Here is a 19,753-nt window from a genome sequence, read left to right as displayed (position 1 = left end):
ATGCAGCATCCAGGAAAAGGCATTAGCTAAGCTTGCTAGATTTTGAAGACAGTTGTTTCTAATCTTCAGTTGTTTTACTTTTTCTCCAAATATTCTGATTTTGTCTTGTGTGGTTATTACAGGTATTCTTGAATCCAACTTAAATGCACATAGAAGGTTGAAACTGAGTTGCCTTCCCTCAGGTTTAACTATAGTACTGTCTGTTCCTACTTGAGCAATTGGTGAATTTGTCACCACATGTAACCAACTAATGCCTGGAGGTTGTTTGCATAGTTTACTAAGAACTTCAGGAAGAAGACAGTAGAACATTATTTCTTATCACACCTCAGTATATCATAAGTGGTTCTCGATTTCACTTGAGGCTTAGACTTTCTTCTACTATAGAATAATGTCTCTGAAAGGGCTAAACATCCTAGTTCAACATGGGCCTTCTATCTTGGCTTGTGTCCTAGTGGCTTTGCTTCTGGTCTCCTACACACTCAACTTGGTTCCATGTGAGATCTACTTGAGGGCCATGCAGTTGCAATGTCTCTTGCATTTTGTACGGTTTCTGAATATAGACTTGTTTTTGAATTTGCACACCTTTCTGTAGTTCCTGAATGGTTTATTTTCTATCAGATTTCCTGGGTCTCCAACCAAGTTGCTTGACCATCTTCGGGTAACTCAGAACACCGCAGCAACATTTTTGGGGCTCAGGAAAAAGAGTCATGTGACTGGAAGGGATTAGGCATTGGTCTGCCTTTTCCCAGACACCGACTAAACCTCATTTAAAATAGCATGCCTTGAATAGAAACACCTTTACTTTACAGCCTCAGATTCTATAAGTTCTATAAACACTTAGGGGCCGATTAGGATGGCGGTTTTTCCGCATCCTCCGGGCCGGCGGAAGTGTCCGCCGGCCTGGAGGATGCGGAAAAACCGCGGCGGAGACTCCAAAGACCCACCGCCAAATTAGGATGGCTGGTGGGTCTGATAATCTGTCCGCCGCTTTTCCGCCGCGGTCGGAAGGCGACCGCGGCGGAAAAGCACTAACATGTCTGGTGGTGTCTATCAGACACCGCCAGGCATATTAGGATGTCTGAAAATATATGCTTTTCCGCGGCGGCTTTACCGCCGTGGAAAAGCATACGGACCTTCACTTCGGGGGCCCGTTGCGGGCCCCCTGGGTGAAGGTGGGGTGGGGGGTGCACATGGGGGGTACCTATGGTACCCCCCTGCATTTGCGTGCACAATGCAGCAGGCACCGCGCGGTGCCTGCCGCTTTGTGCACGCAAATGCTGTGCATGGATTTTTTACATTGCGGCGGGTGCAGCTTGAAGCTGCACCCGCCGCAATGTTAGAGATAGAGGATGTGACCGCCACCCTGGCGGTCACATCCTAATTTGATCGGAGGGAACGCCGCAGCCCATGCGGACGTTCCCTCCTCCTCAGGGGTTGCGGACGGACTCAAGTCCGTCCGCGATCCTAATCGACCCCTTAATTCTGCACTCATTTCTGCCCTCTTACATTGGTTACAGCACTTAGGTGTTGTCTTGTTTTCTAAATATGATAATATATAGTGTAAGTCCTAGCACATTATTGGTTGTGGTGAATTACTTTGGATCTAGGTCCATCAAGCATATCCAGCTTTGAAGACAAAAGTTTGTACACCTGTATTCAGGAGCATTGGTGAAATGGAATTTGTCCTACATAGTGGAAGATAGAGTAATAGTGTCACTTCCAAAATGAAGATGTTACATACCTACTTCTTAGACTCGTCTTAATATTGGCTAATATTTTAGAGAAAAGTCTTTAGAATTTAACTTTTCATCTCAATTCCCAACCGGCTTGAGAGTGTGAAATGAAATGAAAAGGAGTTTTATAACGCGCAAACTTAGCCCCAAAGGGCATCAAGGCACGAGAAAACAAACATAAAATCTCAGACTGCCGAATGCAAGGCCACTAATACGCCTGAGAAAAAAGCCAGGTATTTAGGAGTTTCCGAAAGACCACCAGAGAAGACTGACTGGAAAGTTCCGGAGGGAGGGAGTTCCAAAGTTTGGGGGCCAGGGTGGAAAAGGCTTTACCTCCCCACCTTGCCTTCACATATCTTGGAACCAAAAGCAGCTTCTTGGAGGCTGAGCGGAGAGTTCTACTGGGAGTGTAAACACACAAAAGGGACCTAATACCCTCTGAGCCTGAGCCATGTACAGCTCTGTGGGCCAGGCAAAGAAGTTTAAAGGAAATCCTGGAGAGTATCGGGAGTCAGTGGAGATCCTTTCTGACCTGAGTTACCCAAGCTTGCCTAGGAAGGTTCAGGACCATCCTGGCCGCGGCGTTCTGCACCATTTGGAGGCGATGGATGGAGCTCTTTTTAATGCCGGTGTAGAGGGCATTACAATAATCAAGCCTAGATGAGACTAAGGCAACTGTTGCTTGTCTCCGTGCTGCATGGGACAGATACGGGGCAATCTTCCTCAGAGTTCTTATGATGGCACAACAGGTGGACACCGTTCTGTTGACATGAGAGTCAAATGATAGAGCTGAATCGATTAACACTCCGAGGTTTCTAGCGGAAAGAGTAGGATGAGGGCATTCCCCCAAGGAGGGTGGCCACCAATCCTCAGACCACAGGTTCTGATTTCCTCCAAAAATCATAATCTCCGTCTTTTCCCCGTTCAATTTTAGGAAATTTCGCACCATCCATTGGGAGACTGCCTCCATGCATGCTCTAACTTTAAGGGCTGAATCGCTTGCTGACTGAGTTTTGGAAACCATAATCTGGGTATCATCGGCATACGATAGCACCTCAAAACCGAAAGATCTCACCACCTTAGCGAGTGGGGTAATATAGATGTTGAATAGTAGAGGACTCAATGAGGAGCCCTGCGGTACCCCACATTGCACTGACTGAGAGGAAGAGAGAAAATTACCCATCTTAACTCTCTGCTCTCTATGATGTAAAAAAGAGGAGAGTAAACTGAGTGTCAATCTAATTCATCTATGTCAGACTCGGGGTTTGCCACAACTTCAATTTCAGCAGCATCGAAAACTCCAATATTTTTTGTTGGTGGAAAACTATTTAATCCTGAACGTGTATGTGAATGATTAGCAACCTGTTAACATTAGATACTGTATTGGATGCATTTGATATGGCAAAGGTTTGTGCTTTCCTTTCTCGATCTTGCACTTTACATGGTTTACATGTATCTCATTCAGCCCCCAATGCAAAAAATTCATTATTATTGTTTACTGTTCTTGGTTTGACAGAACAACAGAGGGTTATGCTTCTCAGCAGATCACCAATGGGCCAAAAGAGGTACTTTCCTATCCCAGTGGAGAATTTGGAGGTGGAGGTTAGAATACGATCAGCAGATGATGGCAAACTGTTTCGTGAAGAGTACAACGTAAGTTATTTTATTTATTTTGGTGAGACAGTGATAAACATTTTTGTTTAATTAATGTTTGGTTATTTAGTTTAAATATAAATGTCATGTCTTCAATTAATCATTTAGGTCTGAAAAAATGCAATTAAAAAATCAGTGAAAGGGAAAAGGATATATGGGTGATCGCTACAGAGGTAAAATGAAGGTGTATTCTCCTTTGCTTGTGGTAGTGGGTTGCTGTTTCAACTTACCCAACTCAGGGCCTGATTTAGACTTTGGTGTATGGGATCCTCAATCACAAACATGATGGCAATCTCGTCCACTATATTACACATACCACTGGATATAATGCACTTTAATGCGGCGGACGGGATATCTGTTATATTTGTGATGGGGTATCCCATCCTCCAAAGTTTAAATCAGGTCCACAGTCTTGATTTCTGCTCTAGTCTGAAAAGTGTTTTCCCTCTGTTTCTATGTTCTGTTTTGTACCTTTAGGTGAACTCTGTTGTATTGTAGTTTCATTTATATAGCGCTTAAAACCTCTCATGAGGAGCAGATGGGCAGCATGATAATTTATTGGTTGTGCTTCACTAGAAGGGTTTTTGAAGTGTAGCCTCTGTGAGAGGAGATATCCGCGTTCTGCATGATGACTACAGCTGTGCTCTTATCATGTTGTATGCCCCTGTGCCGTTGCGTGTAGTGAGCAAAATGTGGGTTGTTATGCTTTGAGGGCACTGTTGTGTTTGGGTTTGAACGGTGTGCGTATGCGCAGCTGCCCTTGGGACAAGTTTTTTTGATGTTATATGTAAATGGTGGAGGCTACTCATACCATGTAATGCATGTGTAGCAGCGCCTTTGCGTAATGTGGAGTGAAAAAGCTAGGTATAGCTACACACATGGTCATGTCTACCATCATTGAGTGAGATTAGGGTTCAGTTCTGGTGAGATTATGATCCTTATTTCAGTGTCATCCAAGCAGCTCTTGTGATGCAGAAAGATTATTTCTTTTATTTGTTTGGCATTTCTGATCTGTTGAAAAGGAGCTAGGTTATAATTGTCTTCCTGAATTCTTGCATATTCTTTGGTTGTGCCCAGCCTAAGTTGCATTGTTTCATGCTTTTATAAGGAGGGATGTTTGACGGAAGCATTTATTCATGTAGAGTGGGATGAACAGACGTGATACCAATCTTGAGCACAGGGTTCAATTCCATGAGCATCTTTGGAGATTTACTTGGATGATGGAATGGCCTTGGCATGAACAGCTTTATGAGCATTGCAGAGTATGTTTAATAAGGAGCACCTGGCTATGGGTAGCCAATAAAACACTTGAAGTGCTGGCGAAATGTGGTCATATATGCAAATATGTCTGAGTTGTCTTTCTGCCACATTTTGTATTCTTCACAATCTTCAGAGTAGCAGTTACGTTTGTTTACTTAGTCACAACAAGATACAGCGAGGGTGATGGTGGTCTGGAACTTGTGTGGTACCTTAAGGAGAGATAATGCATTGAAGAGTACACTTGGTGTGGAAAGCATTTCCTGTGACTTGAGATCTATTTCTGAGGAGTTGTGTGGTGAAAAGTGAGGATCCTGGCATCGATTGATCTCTCATCTCTCCCAGATTTATTAATTAAGCTGTTGTTGCTGGTGGTGGGACTATGTCCTTAGGACAGATGGGTGCAGGTTATAAGTTCTTCCATTTTCTGCCTATTAGCTTCCCTGTTTTGAAAGAGTTCAGTTTAAGGTAATTAATTAGCCTCCATGTGTTAACGGGAAGGAGGCAGTAGTCTATTCCTAACGTGTCATAGTCCCTTTGATTTTACTGGTTTGTTTTGATCTAAGTGTTATCAACATATTTTCAGTAGGTATGTTGAAAGATTTGATGAGATCAGGAGGATACTGAGGCAGGCCTTGAAAGCGAGTGGTGGATGATCAAGTATGGAGGTATGTCGGGTGTGGCATCAAATGCTGGTAGCAAGATGCTGCTGAATCTGTTGGCTTTTAGATTTCATCCACTAGATGTCACAATTAGTCATTTCTATCTTCATCATGCTCAACTGCTCATTCAGCCTAGGGATCATAGACTGATGTCTAAGATGTATGCACTTGTGGATTTAGTCAACACTTTCAGGGAGCCACCTGTGGAGTTGAACCATTTCTGTTATTCTGTCAAGAGGTGAGATGGTCGAGCAATGAGAATGAGTTTGATCAGTTATATTTAGGAGGTCCTATTCATCCCTGTTGCTGCTATTAGTGCCTCCCCAGGATCTGAAAGGAGATGAGGTACAGGGCAAATAATTTCCAAAACCCTGATTATCCCATGTCTCATCCTAACGATCAGAAATGGTTGCAAATTTCGATGAGGGTGGCTGTAGTACTTGAGCACAGTGTCATTCAAGCACAAAAATTGGCCAGGCAATGTCTGACCGGAAGGCTTTGAACTAGGCTTTGAAAAGAAGGGAACTGAAGGATAAGGAAAGTATTTGAAATATGCTTCCCAGCTTAAATACAGATTAACACAGGAAGTCATTCCTCCGTGTTTGGGGCATAGATATGTAAAGAAGCTGCTTTTCTCACTTAAAGAGAATGGATGGTGAGTCCCTTTCCTGAATGAACTTTGACACATTTCTCAGCCCCATCATGAGCAGTTTACCAGACTATACCTTCCAGTCCAACAACTTCAGCAGATTTGAAAAGAACATTATTTTTTAAACTCATCTTCACTGACAGCTATGTTTGAAGCATCTTCAATATTAAATGAGTGTGATTTTTGTGTGTGATTTCATTAACGGCGATTTGTAGAGTTACTTTTAGAATAGTGACAATACCTGTACTCCCTACTTTGGTAAATTGACAAATAGGTAAATTTCATTAACCACATCCCTGCTGCAGCAATCCCTCTGCTGTGCTGGACAGCAATAAAAACGGGTGTGGTCATGACGAGCTGAGCTCGTCATGAGCATCGAAGGGGTTAATATGGTTTTACCCATCATCACACATCTACCTGGATGTACTAAACCAAAAGGACATATTATTAACTATGTACATAGAAAGGGTTTTTGGGTCTGCCCTGTTCGACCATTGCCTTTTTTCAACACATTTCATTCGGTCTCTGTTTCGAGTCTTAGTCACTCAAATCTTGATTCATACTAGTGGAGTATTCATCTCTCACCTAATGCTATTGGCTGTTTAAGTGCATACATTAAACTTCATGAGGTATTACTTTACTGCTAATGCTCTCTTTGCCACTCCAGTGGGTTCCCTGTTGTGTGTCTCACTCTAATACTCGATATGTTAGCACATTATACCAAGACTCATTGGCTTTGCCAGTGCTTGTTTTTGTCAGCTCCCCATACTAATGTGGATGCCGTTGTATGGTGCACATTTTCAAATATCATAATGTGGCAACTGAGGTCATGTTTTGTTCATCTGCCTTTCTCTTGTGTATAAATATAGGCTACTAATGTATCCAAAAAGTACAAATGTTTTTGTGCTGAAAGTGTTTGTTTTATTGTCATTAGGCAAATCTCTTTCAACTAAACAGAGTCTCACTGTGGATAACATTCTAGTAAATTATCTTTCACAGCTTGAGTGAGATAAAAATTATGAATGCCTCATGAATGAAGTCAGGGGGTCTATTAATATTTGATTTTGTTAGTGCCGACAACCTGAGCTGTTCATTCAACCCCATATTTAAATATGAAATAGACAGTCGCTGGCAGTTGTTAGTGGCTTACGGCACCCCTTCAGTAAGTAATTTTCATGTTTGCAGTTAGTACATATTTTGACTGTAGATTTGGTTGCTGCTTATCTCTAGGAATGTGAATGTTTATACCAATCGCGTAGTAAGCAAAAGGATGAAATTAAAGCAATGATTGGTGCCTTTAGCTACCTGTACAGAACTGTAGTAGGGATAGCAGCTTTCGGTTTTTAAGTGTTGAAGCATAAAGCATGGTAAAAATATTTATTATGTGCTTACTCTCCTGACTACTCTCACTGTACTGGGCCCTTAACGATAAGTCAATCTGAAGCGTTTCCATTTACCATAGAGGCAATGATCCTCTGACGAGTCTATCTCCACCGGTAGAGGGGTGAAAATTAGGACGGCCAAACTCCACTTTAGCTGTGCAATGAGGATCTTTAATTGACAGCCAACTCGCAAATTAAAGATCAAATTTAGGTACACCACTCTCAGGACCATGCTGTAGAAATAAAGAATAGCAACAGGAAGACCCAACCTCCTAAAGAAGATAAGTCAAGTTAGGATAATACAAACCAAAAGTTCTGCAACTGCAACACAAAACAAAAGAAGTAACACCTGATGTTTTGTCAGAGCTCAACAACTCTCCATACAACACATTAAGTCATCAGGAAAAAGCACACTTTGAATGGAAGAATCAACAGGACTCAATATTAGATTCAGACAGAAGTTTGATTATTTGGTTATTGTATTAAAGATTCAAAATGCATTGCCATGAGTAATTTCTTTAGAAGTTCAGTTAAGAAAATCACCGTTTGTATAAAAAGGGCAAACATTTAAGCAGGCTTTCTTGGATGATTATACTCAGAACCAATTACAAAGTTACAGAGCCCTACCACCATTAAGGCAGAAGTATAGTTCATTGTCTCACAGATCAGGCCCTAAGAAGATGGAAAAAGAGTTCACAATTAAAGTCCATTAAGGGCAAGTCCATTAGCATAAACCAAGAAATAAAGGAATGAAAAAATGGAAATGGTTCGGCAAAGAAGGTTTCAGTACATCAGCTACCGATTTTAGCATCAGCAAAGCAGTCCAAAAGCAAACAATTGTTCAAAAATCATTCAGCATAGCATCCAGGGCTTGAGTAAGAAAAATCAGAATGGTGTCCGTCAGAAAGCAAAAATCAATGGCATTGCCACTTCTTTGGGGTTTCTTATTTTGCAAAGTTTTAAAGATTGTCTCAGGGAGGTGGCTTCACACCACCATTGAAAGATTATCGCATGTCCATATTTGCATGGTGCCACCTAGGTCATTTGGAACAGTACGAAATTTTCCTATGCTAGTAATTTTATTTCAAAAGACTTTATTCGGTTTTAAGAAAAAAACATAAAATTTGTACAACACCATTGAAAATATAAAAACATGCATTTCATGACAATAAAAATATAATAAACAATCCCAAAAAATACAGAAATATATATATATATATATATATATATATATATATATATATATCCACAACTCCATTCACCTGGTCGTTCGAACACAGCAGCGGGTGCCTCCGTCAGGTGGGTGAAACCTTCTTGCCTCGCTAGCACAGTAAACACACGGAGCACTACGGGATAAATCAACATGATGGCTTTATTTCGGCAGATGCATTTCGGTTAATTGTACCTTCTTCAGTGCCAAGCCTCTAGTTAGTCCTCTGCTCAGCCCCCAAATTTAACATACTTCTAGTCACCTCATTGGCGGGGCTCCAATCAGTTCAAAGCGGCAGTTCCTCCTATGGGAAACAAGAACGGAAGCGGTGTGAACTCAATGTTCCGTGATGCACCAATTAATGTTTTTCGTTCTTGTTATTTATAATTTGAACACATTCCTGTCGCTTTGCTCGATGTGAAGTCCTTTGCTTTCTTGTCGGGTTTGAGCAGGTTCCCCTCGCTTCCCGCTGATGACACCAAACACAGACGCTTGTGGGTGACCCTCCTATGACCGGAGCACCCCAGGCTTGAATAGTCCGCGCCTTCCGACACCAAGCGCTGGTTCAGCGGGGGTTCAAACATCCCAATTCATATCCACAACTCCATTCACCTGGTCGTTCGAACACAGCAGCGGGTGCCTCCGTCAGGTGGGTGAAACCTTCTTGCCTCGCTAGCACAGTAAACACACGGAGCACTACGGGATAAATCAACATGATGGCTTTATTTCGGCAGATGCATTTCGGTTAATTGTACCTTCTTCAGTGCCAAGCCTCTAGTTAGTCCTCTGCTCAGCCCCCAAATTTAACATACTTCTAGTCACCTCATTGGCGGGGCTCCAATTAGTTCAAAGCGGCAGTTCCTCCTATGGGAAACAAGAACGGAAGCGGTGTGAACTCAATGTTCCGTGATGCACCAATTAATGTTTTTCGTTCTTGTTATTTATAATTTGAACACATTCCTGTCGCTTTGCTCGATGTGAAGTCCTTTGCTTTCTTGTCGGGTTTGAGCAGGTTCCCCTCGCTTCCCGCTGATGACACCAAACACAGACGCTTGTGGGTGACCCTCCTATGACCGGAGCACCCCAGGCTTGAATAGTCCGCGCCTTCCGACACCAAGCGCTGGTTCAGCGGGGGTTCAAACATCCCAATTCATATCCACAACTCCATTCACCTGGTCGTTCGAACACAGCAGCGGGTGCCTCCGTCAGGTGGGTGAAACCTTCTTGCCTCGCTAGCACAGTAAACAGACGGAGCACTACGGGATAAATCAACATGATGGCTTTATTTCGGCAGATGCATTTCGGTTAATTGTACCTTCTTCAGTGCCAAGCCTCTAGTTAGTCCTCTGCTCAGCCCCCAAATTTAACATACTTCTAGTCACCTCATTGGCGGGGCTCCAATCAGTTCAAAGCGGCAGTTCCTCCTATGGGAAACAAGAACGGAAGCGGTGTGAACTCAATGTTCCGTGATGCACCAATTAATGTTTTTCGTTCTTGTTATTTATAATTTGAACACATTCCTGTCGCTTTGCTCGATGTGAAGTCCTTTGCTTTCTTGTCGGGTTTGAGCAGGTTCCCCTCGCTTCCCGCTGATGACACCAAACACAGACGCTTGTGGGTGACCCTCCTATGACCGGAGCACCCCAGGCTTGAATAGTCCGCGCCTTCCGACACCAAGCGCTGGTTCAGCGGGGGTTCAAACATCCCAATTCATATCCACAACTCCATTCACCTGGTCGTTCGAACACAGCAGCGGGTGCCTCCGTCAGGTGGGTGAAACCTTCTTGCCTCGCTAGCACAGTAAACACACGGAGCACTACGGGATAAATCAACATGATGGCTTTATTTCGGCAGATGCATTTCGGTTAATTGTACCTTCTTCAGTGCCAAGCCTCTAGTTAGTCCTCTGCTCAGCCCCCAAATTTAACATACTTCTAGTCACCTCATTGGCGGGGCTCCAATCAGTTCAAAGCGGCAGTTCCTCCTATGGGAAACAAGAACGGAAGCGGTGTGAACTCAATGTTCCGTGATGCACCAATTAATGTTTTTCGTTCTTGTTATTTATAATTTGAACACATTCCTGTCGCTTTGCTCGATGTGAAGTCCTTTGCTTTCTTGTCGGGTTTGAGCAGGTTCCCCTCGCTTCCCGCTGATGACACCAAACACAGACGCTTGTGGGTGACCCTCCTATGACCGGAGCACCCCATATATATCTATATGATATATATGTCAGGGTCAGTAACAAAATAAAGGGGGAATAGCGGACTGCCAGTAATCGGGCGTACAAATACATAGCTGGTGGTTGATGGGCTGCTTACTGATATTGAGGGTTTATTAGTTGTCCATACAATTTCTAGATCTCAGTGAGGATTTCAAAAAGCCTGCTACGAAGGGAATGCATTCTGGTTTCAACATTTGTAGATAAAAGCTGGGCGGACCTGTATAAAATTCAGCTTTTTTAAAGGGGAGTTAAAAAAAACCTGCGAGGTGCTTCATAAAATCTACAGAAAAACATGAAGTGCAGCAGGTCCTGTGGAGACACACCGTCGCAGCCACAGGATGCTAGCACTTGGCATCTGCAACTCCCTTTTGGAACAGCAAGTAAAAAGTGAAAGTAATCCAAGCGAAACCTGGTTAATAAAAACCGCTCATGGGACGACAAAGGCCACAGGAAATATGGTCAATAGATGGTGTAGTTTTTTGCATCACAAATCTACAGACACTCGGTTTACACAATTCTACCCCATCTCTATCGAGCCTTTTAATAGAAGTAAAAGACTTCTTTACAAATTCCATATCCGCAACGGTAACAAGATCAGGCTTCAAAAAAAGGTCTGGACGCCCCAGCTTTTTAAAACATCCCTTTAACTACTTTAACCATGGAATGCGTAACATATATTCAAGGCCCAGAACTTCTCTCAAGATCTGGTGATTAAGAACTAGATCTTTATTTAGCCAAGTTTTAAGCCAAAACAAAAGAGGGCCCAAGGCCAAGATATCACAAATAAATGGTAACCCTGTTTCTTCGTGAACCACCAAATTTGAGGATCCTCTAGGCACCCTAAGAAGTTGTTTTAAAAAGTTATTCTCCACCACCTGGAGAGCGTCAATTGTAGCAGATCCCCATAGTTAGCTCCCTTAACTGGCAATAGCAACACTTTTAGCCTGGTATAATTTCAACAAGGCCGCAATTGGGCGCTTACCCATTTTTGCGGAAAAGTTGAAAATAGCTGCATTTGCCCTTATGACCTCCCCCTTTTTCCCCTTTTTCCTCTGAATAAGGGCCCCCCAGTTCAAGTGGTCATCCAGTAAAACACCCAGATATGAGAATGTCGGGGTCAAAGGTACTTTCTCGTCAGCCACTTTAAAGGGGTACTGCTTCTTGGGTCATATCCCAACCTGCATGATGTAGGATTTAGAGTTATTAATGGCTAAGTCATGATCGACCATGAAGCTCCTAAAGGTGTCAAGTAGCGTCTGGAGACCCCTTGCCGTCCTTGCAATGAGGGCCGCATCGTCCGCGTATAACAGGGTGGGCAGTCCTCGCCGCCCAACATATGGAAAGTCAAGCCCTGTTTCTACCAAAGCCTTTTCCAGGTCATTAATGTATAGATTAAAAAGAAATGGGGCCAGGATACATCCCTGCCGTACTCCCCTTTCAATTTTAAAATCCTTGGAAACCCGAAGATCCTGGGCAAATCTGATATTGGCCTTGGTGTCCCTGTGCAGGTCTCCCAGAAAGTCTAGCAGGCCAGCCTCCACCCCCATGGCCCTCATGGATTGCCACAGTTTCCCCCGGTTGACACAGTCGAAGGCGGAGGAAAGATCCATGAAGGCCATGTAGATCGTACCTTGGCGGGCAACTGTGTACTTCCCCAGGATCATGCATAAGTTGAGGCATTGGGCTAGTGTAGAATGCCCTGGGCGAAACCCATATTGTATGTCTGCGACAATCTTGTACTCTTCCGCCCAGGAGGCTAGTCTATTCAATAAAACCCCACCCACAACCTTTACCACGGAATCAATGAGAGAGATCGGTCTATAGCACAAAGTACTATTACGATCGCCCTTCTTGAAAACCGATACAATGGTTGAGGTACCCCAAGACTCCTGACATCCGGCCATAACCGCCGTGTTTAACACAGCGACCAGAACTGGGGCCCAAAATAAAGGGTTAGATTTAAAAAGATCCGGCGGAATGCCATCCGGGCCAGGGGCCTTGTTACATGACAGCCCTAAGATGCCTTTCTCCACCTCTTTCTGTATGAATGTTACAGGGGTATTGGTAAGAACTCTTGGTTGTGCTTGTTGGAGATCTGTAGCGCTTTTGAAAATAGATTTGAAATGAGACACCCATTCATCTTCTGTTATATTGGTGCCTAGTTCTTCAGCCCCATCCTTCTCAAATAGCGGTCGATTAATAATACCCCAGAACTTAGAACTACTGCCTAAAGTACCTGGCTCCAGTAATTCACGCCATGTTGCTTCCTTTAGTTCCCCCTTGAAAGTGGCCAGTGCCCATTTGTATTTAATACGATGGGCACGAATCAGAGTTTGGTCTCTCAGGGTGGCTTTTAAGGCTTCCTTTAAATCTCTCGCAGCTCTGGAACAACAGGAATCAAACCATCTAGGATCACGAGGCACCATCCTATGGGTGGGAGCACTTAACAGAGCCCCAATCTTACTGATGATACCATCAAAGGCCTTAAGAACACCGCCCGGGAGGGAGCAAGGAGACACACAGCATGCAATTTTAGATACACAAGCCACTTGTGCCTTGCCATAAAATAAATTCGGTGATACCTGGGACCACTTTAAGCGGCGCCTTCCATCCGTAAGTCTCAGCATGCCAGGCGCTGTCACCCTGGCTTGATTTGACAGCAGCCGACCTCCCAGATTCACACAGATGGGGTTGTGATAGCTGAATCCACGATTCTAAACCACCGAAGGTTGGACTTAAGCCCAGCTGAGATCAGGATATGGTCTATAAAAGAGCCATCCCCATATCCTTTAAATTACGGGACGGACTGTTTACCAAGGGGGCAGAAAAGGACATAGATGGTATCAGGTCAAACTCATTAAGCATGTTAATAAGCGCTTCCCCCCTGGGCAGAATGCTCAAAGTGACAGCCCGCATCCTAGCACACCCCAACTCGCTCATACGGGTTGTTTTGGGATCACCACAGGGGTGCACATTAAAATCCCCTGCCACCATAAGTTTGTGGTACAAAAGGGGGTGGTGATGGACGGAGCATCTGAACCAATTAAACACTCCCACCCAGTCAAAAGATCTGGGTTTGATCCATCACCGTTCTTTAGCCCACTCTGCCACCCCAGTTCAGACATGGCTATATGCCAATCAGTCTGACCCTGTGCCTCATGGGAACAGTCCAGCCCGAACTGCCAAGCCATGCCTTCCCTGGACCGGAAACAAGCATCCGAGGACCGGTTTCTGGCATTACAGCCGTCTTCAGCCCGGCTTGCTTGAATCCAGTGGCAAAGTGAGCAAGGGACTCACGTCTGAGCATACCCTGCCACACTTATGGCGGCCAAAGCGGTACAAAAGGGGGTGGTGATGGACGGATCATCTGAACCAATCAAACACTCCCACCCAGTCAAAAGATCTGGGTTTGATCCATCACCGTTCTTTAGCCCACTCAGCCACCCCAGTTCAGACATGGCTATATGCAAATCAGTCTGACCCTGTGCCTCATGGGAACAGTCCAGCCCGAACTGCCAAGCCATGCCTTCCCTGGACCAGAAACCAGCTTCCGAGGACCGGTTTCTGGCATTACAGCCGTCTTCAGCCCGGCTTGCTTGAATCCAGTGGCAAAGTGAGCAAGGGACTCACGTCTGAGCATACCCTTGGCCAAAGCGGTACAAAAGGGGGTGGTGATGGACGGAGCATCTGAACCAATCAAACACTCCCACCCAGTCAAAAGATCTGGGTTTGATCCATCACCGTTCTTTAGCCCACTCTGCCACCCCAGTTCAGACATGGCTATATGCAAATCAGTCTGACCCTGTGCCTCATGGGAACAGTCCAGCCCGAACTGCCAAGCCATGCCTTCCCTGGACCGGAAACAAGCTTCCGAGGACCGGTTTCTGGCATTACAGCCGTCTTTAGCCCGGCTTGCTTGAATTCAGTGGCAAAGTGAGCAAGGGACTCACGTCTGAGTATACCCTGCCACACTTATGGCGGCCAAAGCGGTACAAAAGGGGGTGGTGATGGACGGAGCATCTGAACCAATCAAACACTCCCACCCAGTCAAAAGATCTGGGTTTGATCCATCACCGTTCTTTAGCCCACTCTGCCACCCCAGTTCAGACATGGCTATATGCAAATCAGTCTGACCCTGTGCCTCATGGGAACAGTCCAGCCCGAACTGCCAAGCCATGCCTTCCCTGGACCGGAAACAAGCTTCCGAGGACCGGTTTCTGGCATTACAGCAAGTCTTCAGCCCGGCTTGCTTGAATCCAGTGGCAAAGTGAGCAAGGAACTCACGTCTAAGCATACCCTGCCACACTTATGGCGGCCAAAGCAGTACAAAAGGGGGTGGTGATAACCATAAGTTTGTGGGCAACAGGGCCACAGGACTGCCTTAAAAGGCAGCACAACTGAGCAATCTTGCACTCCCCCTGTGCGCTCACCGCATTATAAAAATGTATAATACCCATGCTGTCATTACCTCTCCTTAAAATAATAACTTGAGAGTCTCTATAAGCAATGGGGAAATGATGGATCCTACATTTCACAGCTAGTGCTATAAATATGACCAGGCCACCCCTATCTCTGCCACAAATTGACGGGGATGCAAGAACAAAAAGCTTTATATCCCTCCAAAAATAGGTTACAGTTCACCAGCCATGTCTCCTGTAAACAGATCACAGAAAATTGCCTGATGAACTGCACCCACAAGGGGTCCTGAAATGTCCCCGCCATGCCTGCTATGTTCCATGACAAAACGTTATAGTGTGCTGAAAAGGTAATCGCCCCTTGAGGAGCTACTGGGGATGGCACCAGCTGCTGGGGGCTAAACGTCCCCGTACACTCCGTCCTACAGGGCACAACACTACAGGTAGTAAGGCAAGGGGACTCCTGTTGGTAGTGTAAGTCTCGAGTGGGCTCATCGCTCTTGTGCAGTCTGTCACACTCGTCTAACCTAGAAAGAGCAGAAAATCTGTTTGATAACTCTAGCCGAGGGGCAGCGGGAAGGGTCTTTGATTCCACCTATTACAAGGCATACCAAGATTATGGCCCCTTGTAAGGTCGGCCTTATAAAAAAAAAAAACAAAGGCAGAATTATAATACCAGAGTCCCTGGGAGTCTGTTCATAAAAAAACACCCCTAAAGATTTTTTCCCCAATGAGTGGGCTATTGAAATTCACGATGATGCAGTCACCTCCACCAGGTTTCCTTGAACTACCTATCCAGCACACACAGCGTGCCATGATGTTATTGCGTTCCACCATTGGCCCCACAGGGGTGTTACACGATAACCAATGGGTAATCTTGTTCTTGAGTTGGGTGAAAACCTCCTGGGTGCCTTGTGCAAGCGGTGAGACATTCCCCAGAATTACTACTAGTGGTGTGGATTGGGGTGGGAGATTAATGACCGCTGGATTCAAGGGGGCATTGGAAGAATATCCCTGCTGTTCAGCCGAGATATGTCCTGGTCTATTAATAGCCTGGCCCTGGTGATTTGTAGGAAAGACCTCGTCAGAAACCTGCCTTGTACTTGTGCTTGTACCAATGGCCACCCTCCCTAGATCTCTGGGAGCCCCATTTTCGCCACAGGCATGGGGACCGCTAGAAGAATGAAAATCGGCAGCTACCCCAGAAACTGGCAAGTTGTCTGTGGTTATATTAACCTTGGTCAGATCCGAAACCACCGGTTGAGAGGAATTAGTGAGTTCTAAAGGCTTATGTTGAACAGCTAACATTTGCTCAATACAATTTAACTTAGCCACGATGGGGCTCAACTTGGCATCCAACAGGCAACAAATGGTAGATTTAAGGGCTTCCAGCGTGGCCGGGTTTACTATATTCGGAGCAAGTGCCTCTGGAGCCTTGTTTTTAGGGACAGACTGATGTACATTAGGTTTGGTCTTTTTAGCTTGGCTCCCCATTGCTTTACATTTTATTTTCACGCTCATGCTGGACCTGGGAGTCACCCTTGGAAGTTGCAGGACGTCATCAACACTGAGGACTTTCGCTTTTGTGTGGTTAATGTTTCCTAAGGTAAGAGAGGAGGTACCACTCTTCCTGTTCCCCACGATCACAACGGGTGACAGTATCCTGGGTGGCACCTCCCGTGGAGTTTCTAATAAAGGGGATAAGGCCTCATGGTCCTAAGAGAGACATTACCCAACCTGGGGGATGAAAGTGGGCTCACTATGACGCTGGCAGTATCCCTTGACGATTTATTTGGCCCAACCCAGAGAGTGAGAAGGCCATTAAAGGGAGATCTAGAGAGACGTCTGTTCACTAATTGAATCTCCTTGTCAATGACTGAGGCGGCTCTTGATAAGAAGGCGTCCATAGTTGTAACAGTAGACCTAGTTGTAGCTTTTGCCCCTTCTTGACTGACTTGAGTTTTCCGCCTTCCCATAGTTCCAAACCAAAGTAAGCTCCCGAGACTTGCAATAAATTAACCGCAGAGTAACAAATATCCATGGGCAATTTTACCGCAACAAAGATATAGGTAGCCACACTAAGAACCCAGGTGGAGGCTACTTCTCCCACATAAAGGGGTGATACCACAACACTTCAAGTAATACACCTACACAGTGGAGGCAAGGTTCGAAAAATGTCATACACCGATAATGTTAGAGCCAAGAGGGATGGCCCAGCCCAGCCTCTTCCGGCCTCTGTCGGGCTCAAATGGGCCCGCCCTTGGTCTGGGCTTCGTCCGGGCTCCGTCCCACGCGCCTCCCGCGTCACGGTGGAAGAGACTGCACTATGAGCGCATTGGCCCCGCCTCCCCCTCACTTACGGCAGCTGCGGGGGACAACAGGAACAGTGGTGCACTCTGGGGGTTTCAGTCCCCAGAGTGTAACTGCCAGCGTAGGTGTTGCAGCGGCAGAACTGGTGTTGCCCCTGGGACCCTTGTCCCACCAGGGGATGTTACCAGGCAAAGTGCGGCATACAAAGGAGTAAAGGACAGGGCAAAATACCAGCAGCAGCGGCAGGCAAAAGGAACTCCCCTATGCTAGTCATAAGAAACAAAAGATTTGAAAGTCCACATAGACCTAACACTGGTGGAGAAAAAATATAAAGTTGCCTTCTAAAGTAATAGCTGCAATCCTGTTCCCACAGGAATATTTCGCTGTGAACATTGAAGAAACATTCAAAAATGTCGGGGTGTACACTTGTACAGGACAAACAAAGCAACATTTCACTAGTAGAAAATGAACCATTGCCTTAAGTTAGGGGAAAGGTCAATATTAGAAAAAAGCATTTTTGAAAAGGCCTTTAAGATAGCATCACATGTTTAAATGAAATGAGCTCTAAACCAATATCACATATAGTGAAATTAAATCAATTCATAAAAAGATTATGTAGAATGTTCACCATTAATTATTACATGAAAATAGCGAACGCTAGAAATACACCACTACCACATTTTTCTAACATTCATATAAGGGCATATTTTTCTAAACTCATTAAAAAGTCTTTTTTATATTTTTATGACCTATAGAAACTCTAGTATCACCAAGTAAAATTACAAGCTTACACTTCATTTCTACATGTTTTTGCACCGACTTTTCTAACTGGTGAATGTTCAACAAGCAGCATTTGAAACACTAGGCCACTTCATTTATCATCAAAATTCCATCAGGATACGTTAATAAGCAACATATGCATTAGAAATGCATTAGTGCACCTCATTTATATTGTTTCATTCTCACCTGTCTAATGTGTGCAAACCATACTTTCAGCTTTTCATCCTTTAGTCTGCAAATGTGTCTTGTATTTAGATTTTTATAAATCGTGCTGCATCATAAGCAAAATGATTCAAAAACCCTATATCTTTTGCATTATTAGACCTCTGTCTTGCAGTGCTGGGTACATTTGTTTGGCCCTCCTGATTGTAGCCCTGTCACAGAAAAAAACTTCAAACTTCAATGAACGCTTAGTGACTCTGGAAAACATATACATGAACAACCAAAGGTGAAGAAGCCAAAATATTGAAACATATTTTCTTTCTCAGCTATTGACATATTAAATGACTGGATTCTGAAATCTCTATTCCAATGTAAGACACAACATTTCTGAATTCCGATATTGGTCTCTTTATATTTGTGCAAAAGAAACTTCCCTGTGACATAAAGTGGGGGCCTGCTGTCACTGCTCGTCCTCGGGATGTCCCAAGAAGAACTATTAAAAGGACCAAAAAGTCTGCGGTTATTGCTGAAAAGAAGCTTTTGACGTATTCATACTTCTTTAAGAATGGACATTCATTGGCCAGACATATTAAATCCATCAGCCTTCAACCGACTCCACCTCAACCCCAAGGATCACAGCATGGGACCCTCTCACCACACAGACCACCGCACCAACATGAGATTCATCTCATGAGATCCATCCACTTAGGACCCTGTCCCCACCACATGTTCAACATGGGGAACAATACCATCAGCAAAGGGCTCACCTCAATTCTCAATACCTCCATCACCGCAGCTTCTGAACGGAAATATTCAGAAATCAAACCATTACTCAAAAAAAACTCCGCAGATGCGGAGGTACTCAAGAACTACCGTCCCACCTCACTGCAGCCCTTCCCTGCAAAAGTCGTGGAAAAAGACAACTCATCAACCACATAGAGAACAACAACCTCCTGGACCCTTCCTAATCTGGTTTCTGATCAAACCACAGCACAGAAACCACCCTAATCACGGCCTCCGATGATATCCGGTCTCTCCTAGACCAGGGGGACACCGCAGCCCTGATTCTCCTCAACCTTTCAGCAGCATTTGATACAGTGACCCACCACACCCTCCTAAATAGATGAGAATAGAAGGGGATGCCGTCAACTGGATCGCATCTTTCCTCACTGGAAGAGTGTTTGCCTTCCACCTTACAACTCAAGCTCTAAGAACATAATTTGCGGCGTCCCCCAAGATTCCTCACTGAGTCCCACCCTGTTCAACGCATACATGGCCCCACAGGCCACCCTGGTCAGAGCCCACAGTATGAACAGTGT

The 19,753-nt window shown here is 44.7% G+C and overlaps 1 protein-coding gene across 2 annotated transcripts in view; it reads left to right on the top strand.

The window, feature by feature from the left end:
* The window catches only part of PTPRE (protein tyrosine phosphatase receptor type E), a 566,294-nt gene that overhangs the window by 302,374 nt on the left and 244,167 nt on the right, over positions 1–19,753 (top strand). For both annotated transcript variants that reach the window (XM_078643508.1, XM_078643509.1), the window contains one exon: positions 3,250–3,386. In XM_078643508.1, coding sequence (XP_078499634.1) covers positions 3,250–3,386 — 137 coding nt within the window. The remainder of the gene's footprint in view (positions 1–3,249; positions 3,387–19,753) is intronic.

The sequence above is a fragment of the Lissotriton helveticus genome, chromosome 5_1 (genome assembly GCF_964261635.1).
Source record: "Lissotriton helveticus chromosome 5_1, aLisHel1.1, whole genome shotgun sequence".
Taxonomy (NCBI): domain Eukaryota; kingdom Metazoa; phylum Chordata; class Amphibia; order Caudata; family Salamandridae; genus Lissotriton; species Lissotriton helveticus.
This window is presented reverse-complemented; position numbering and strand designations above follow the sequence as displayed.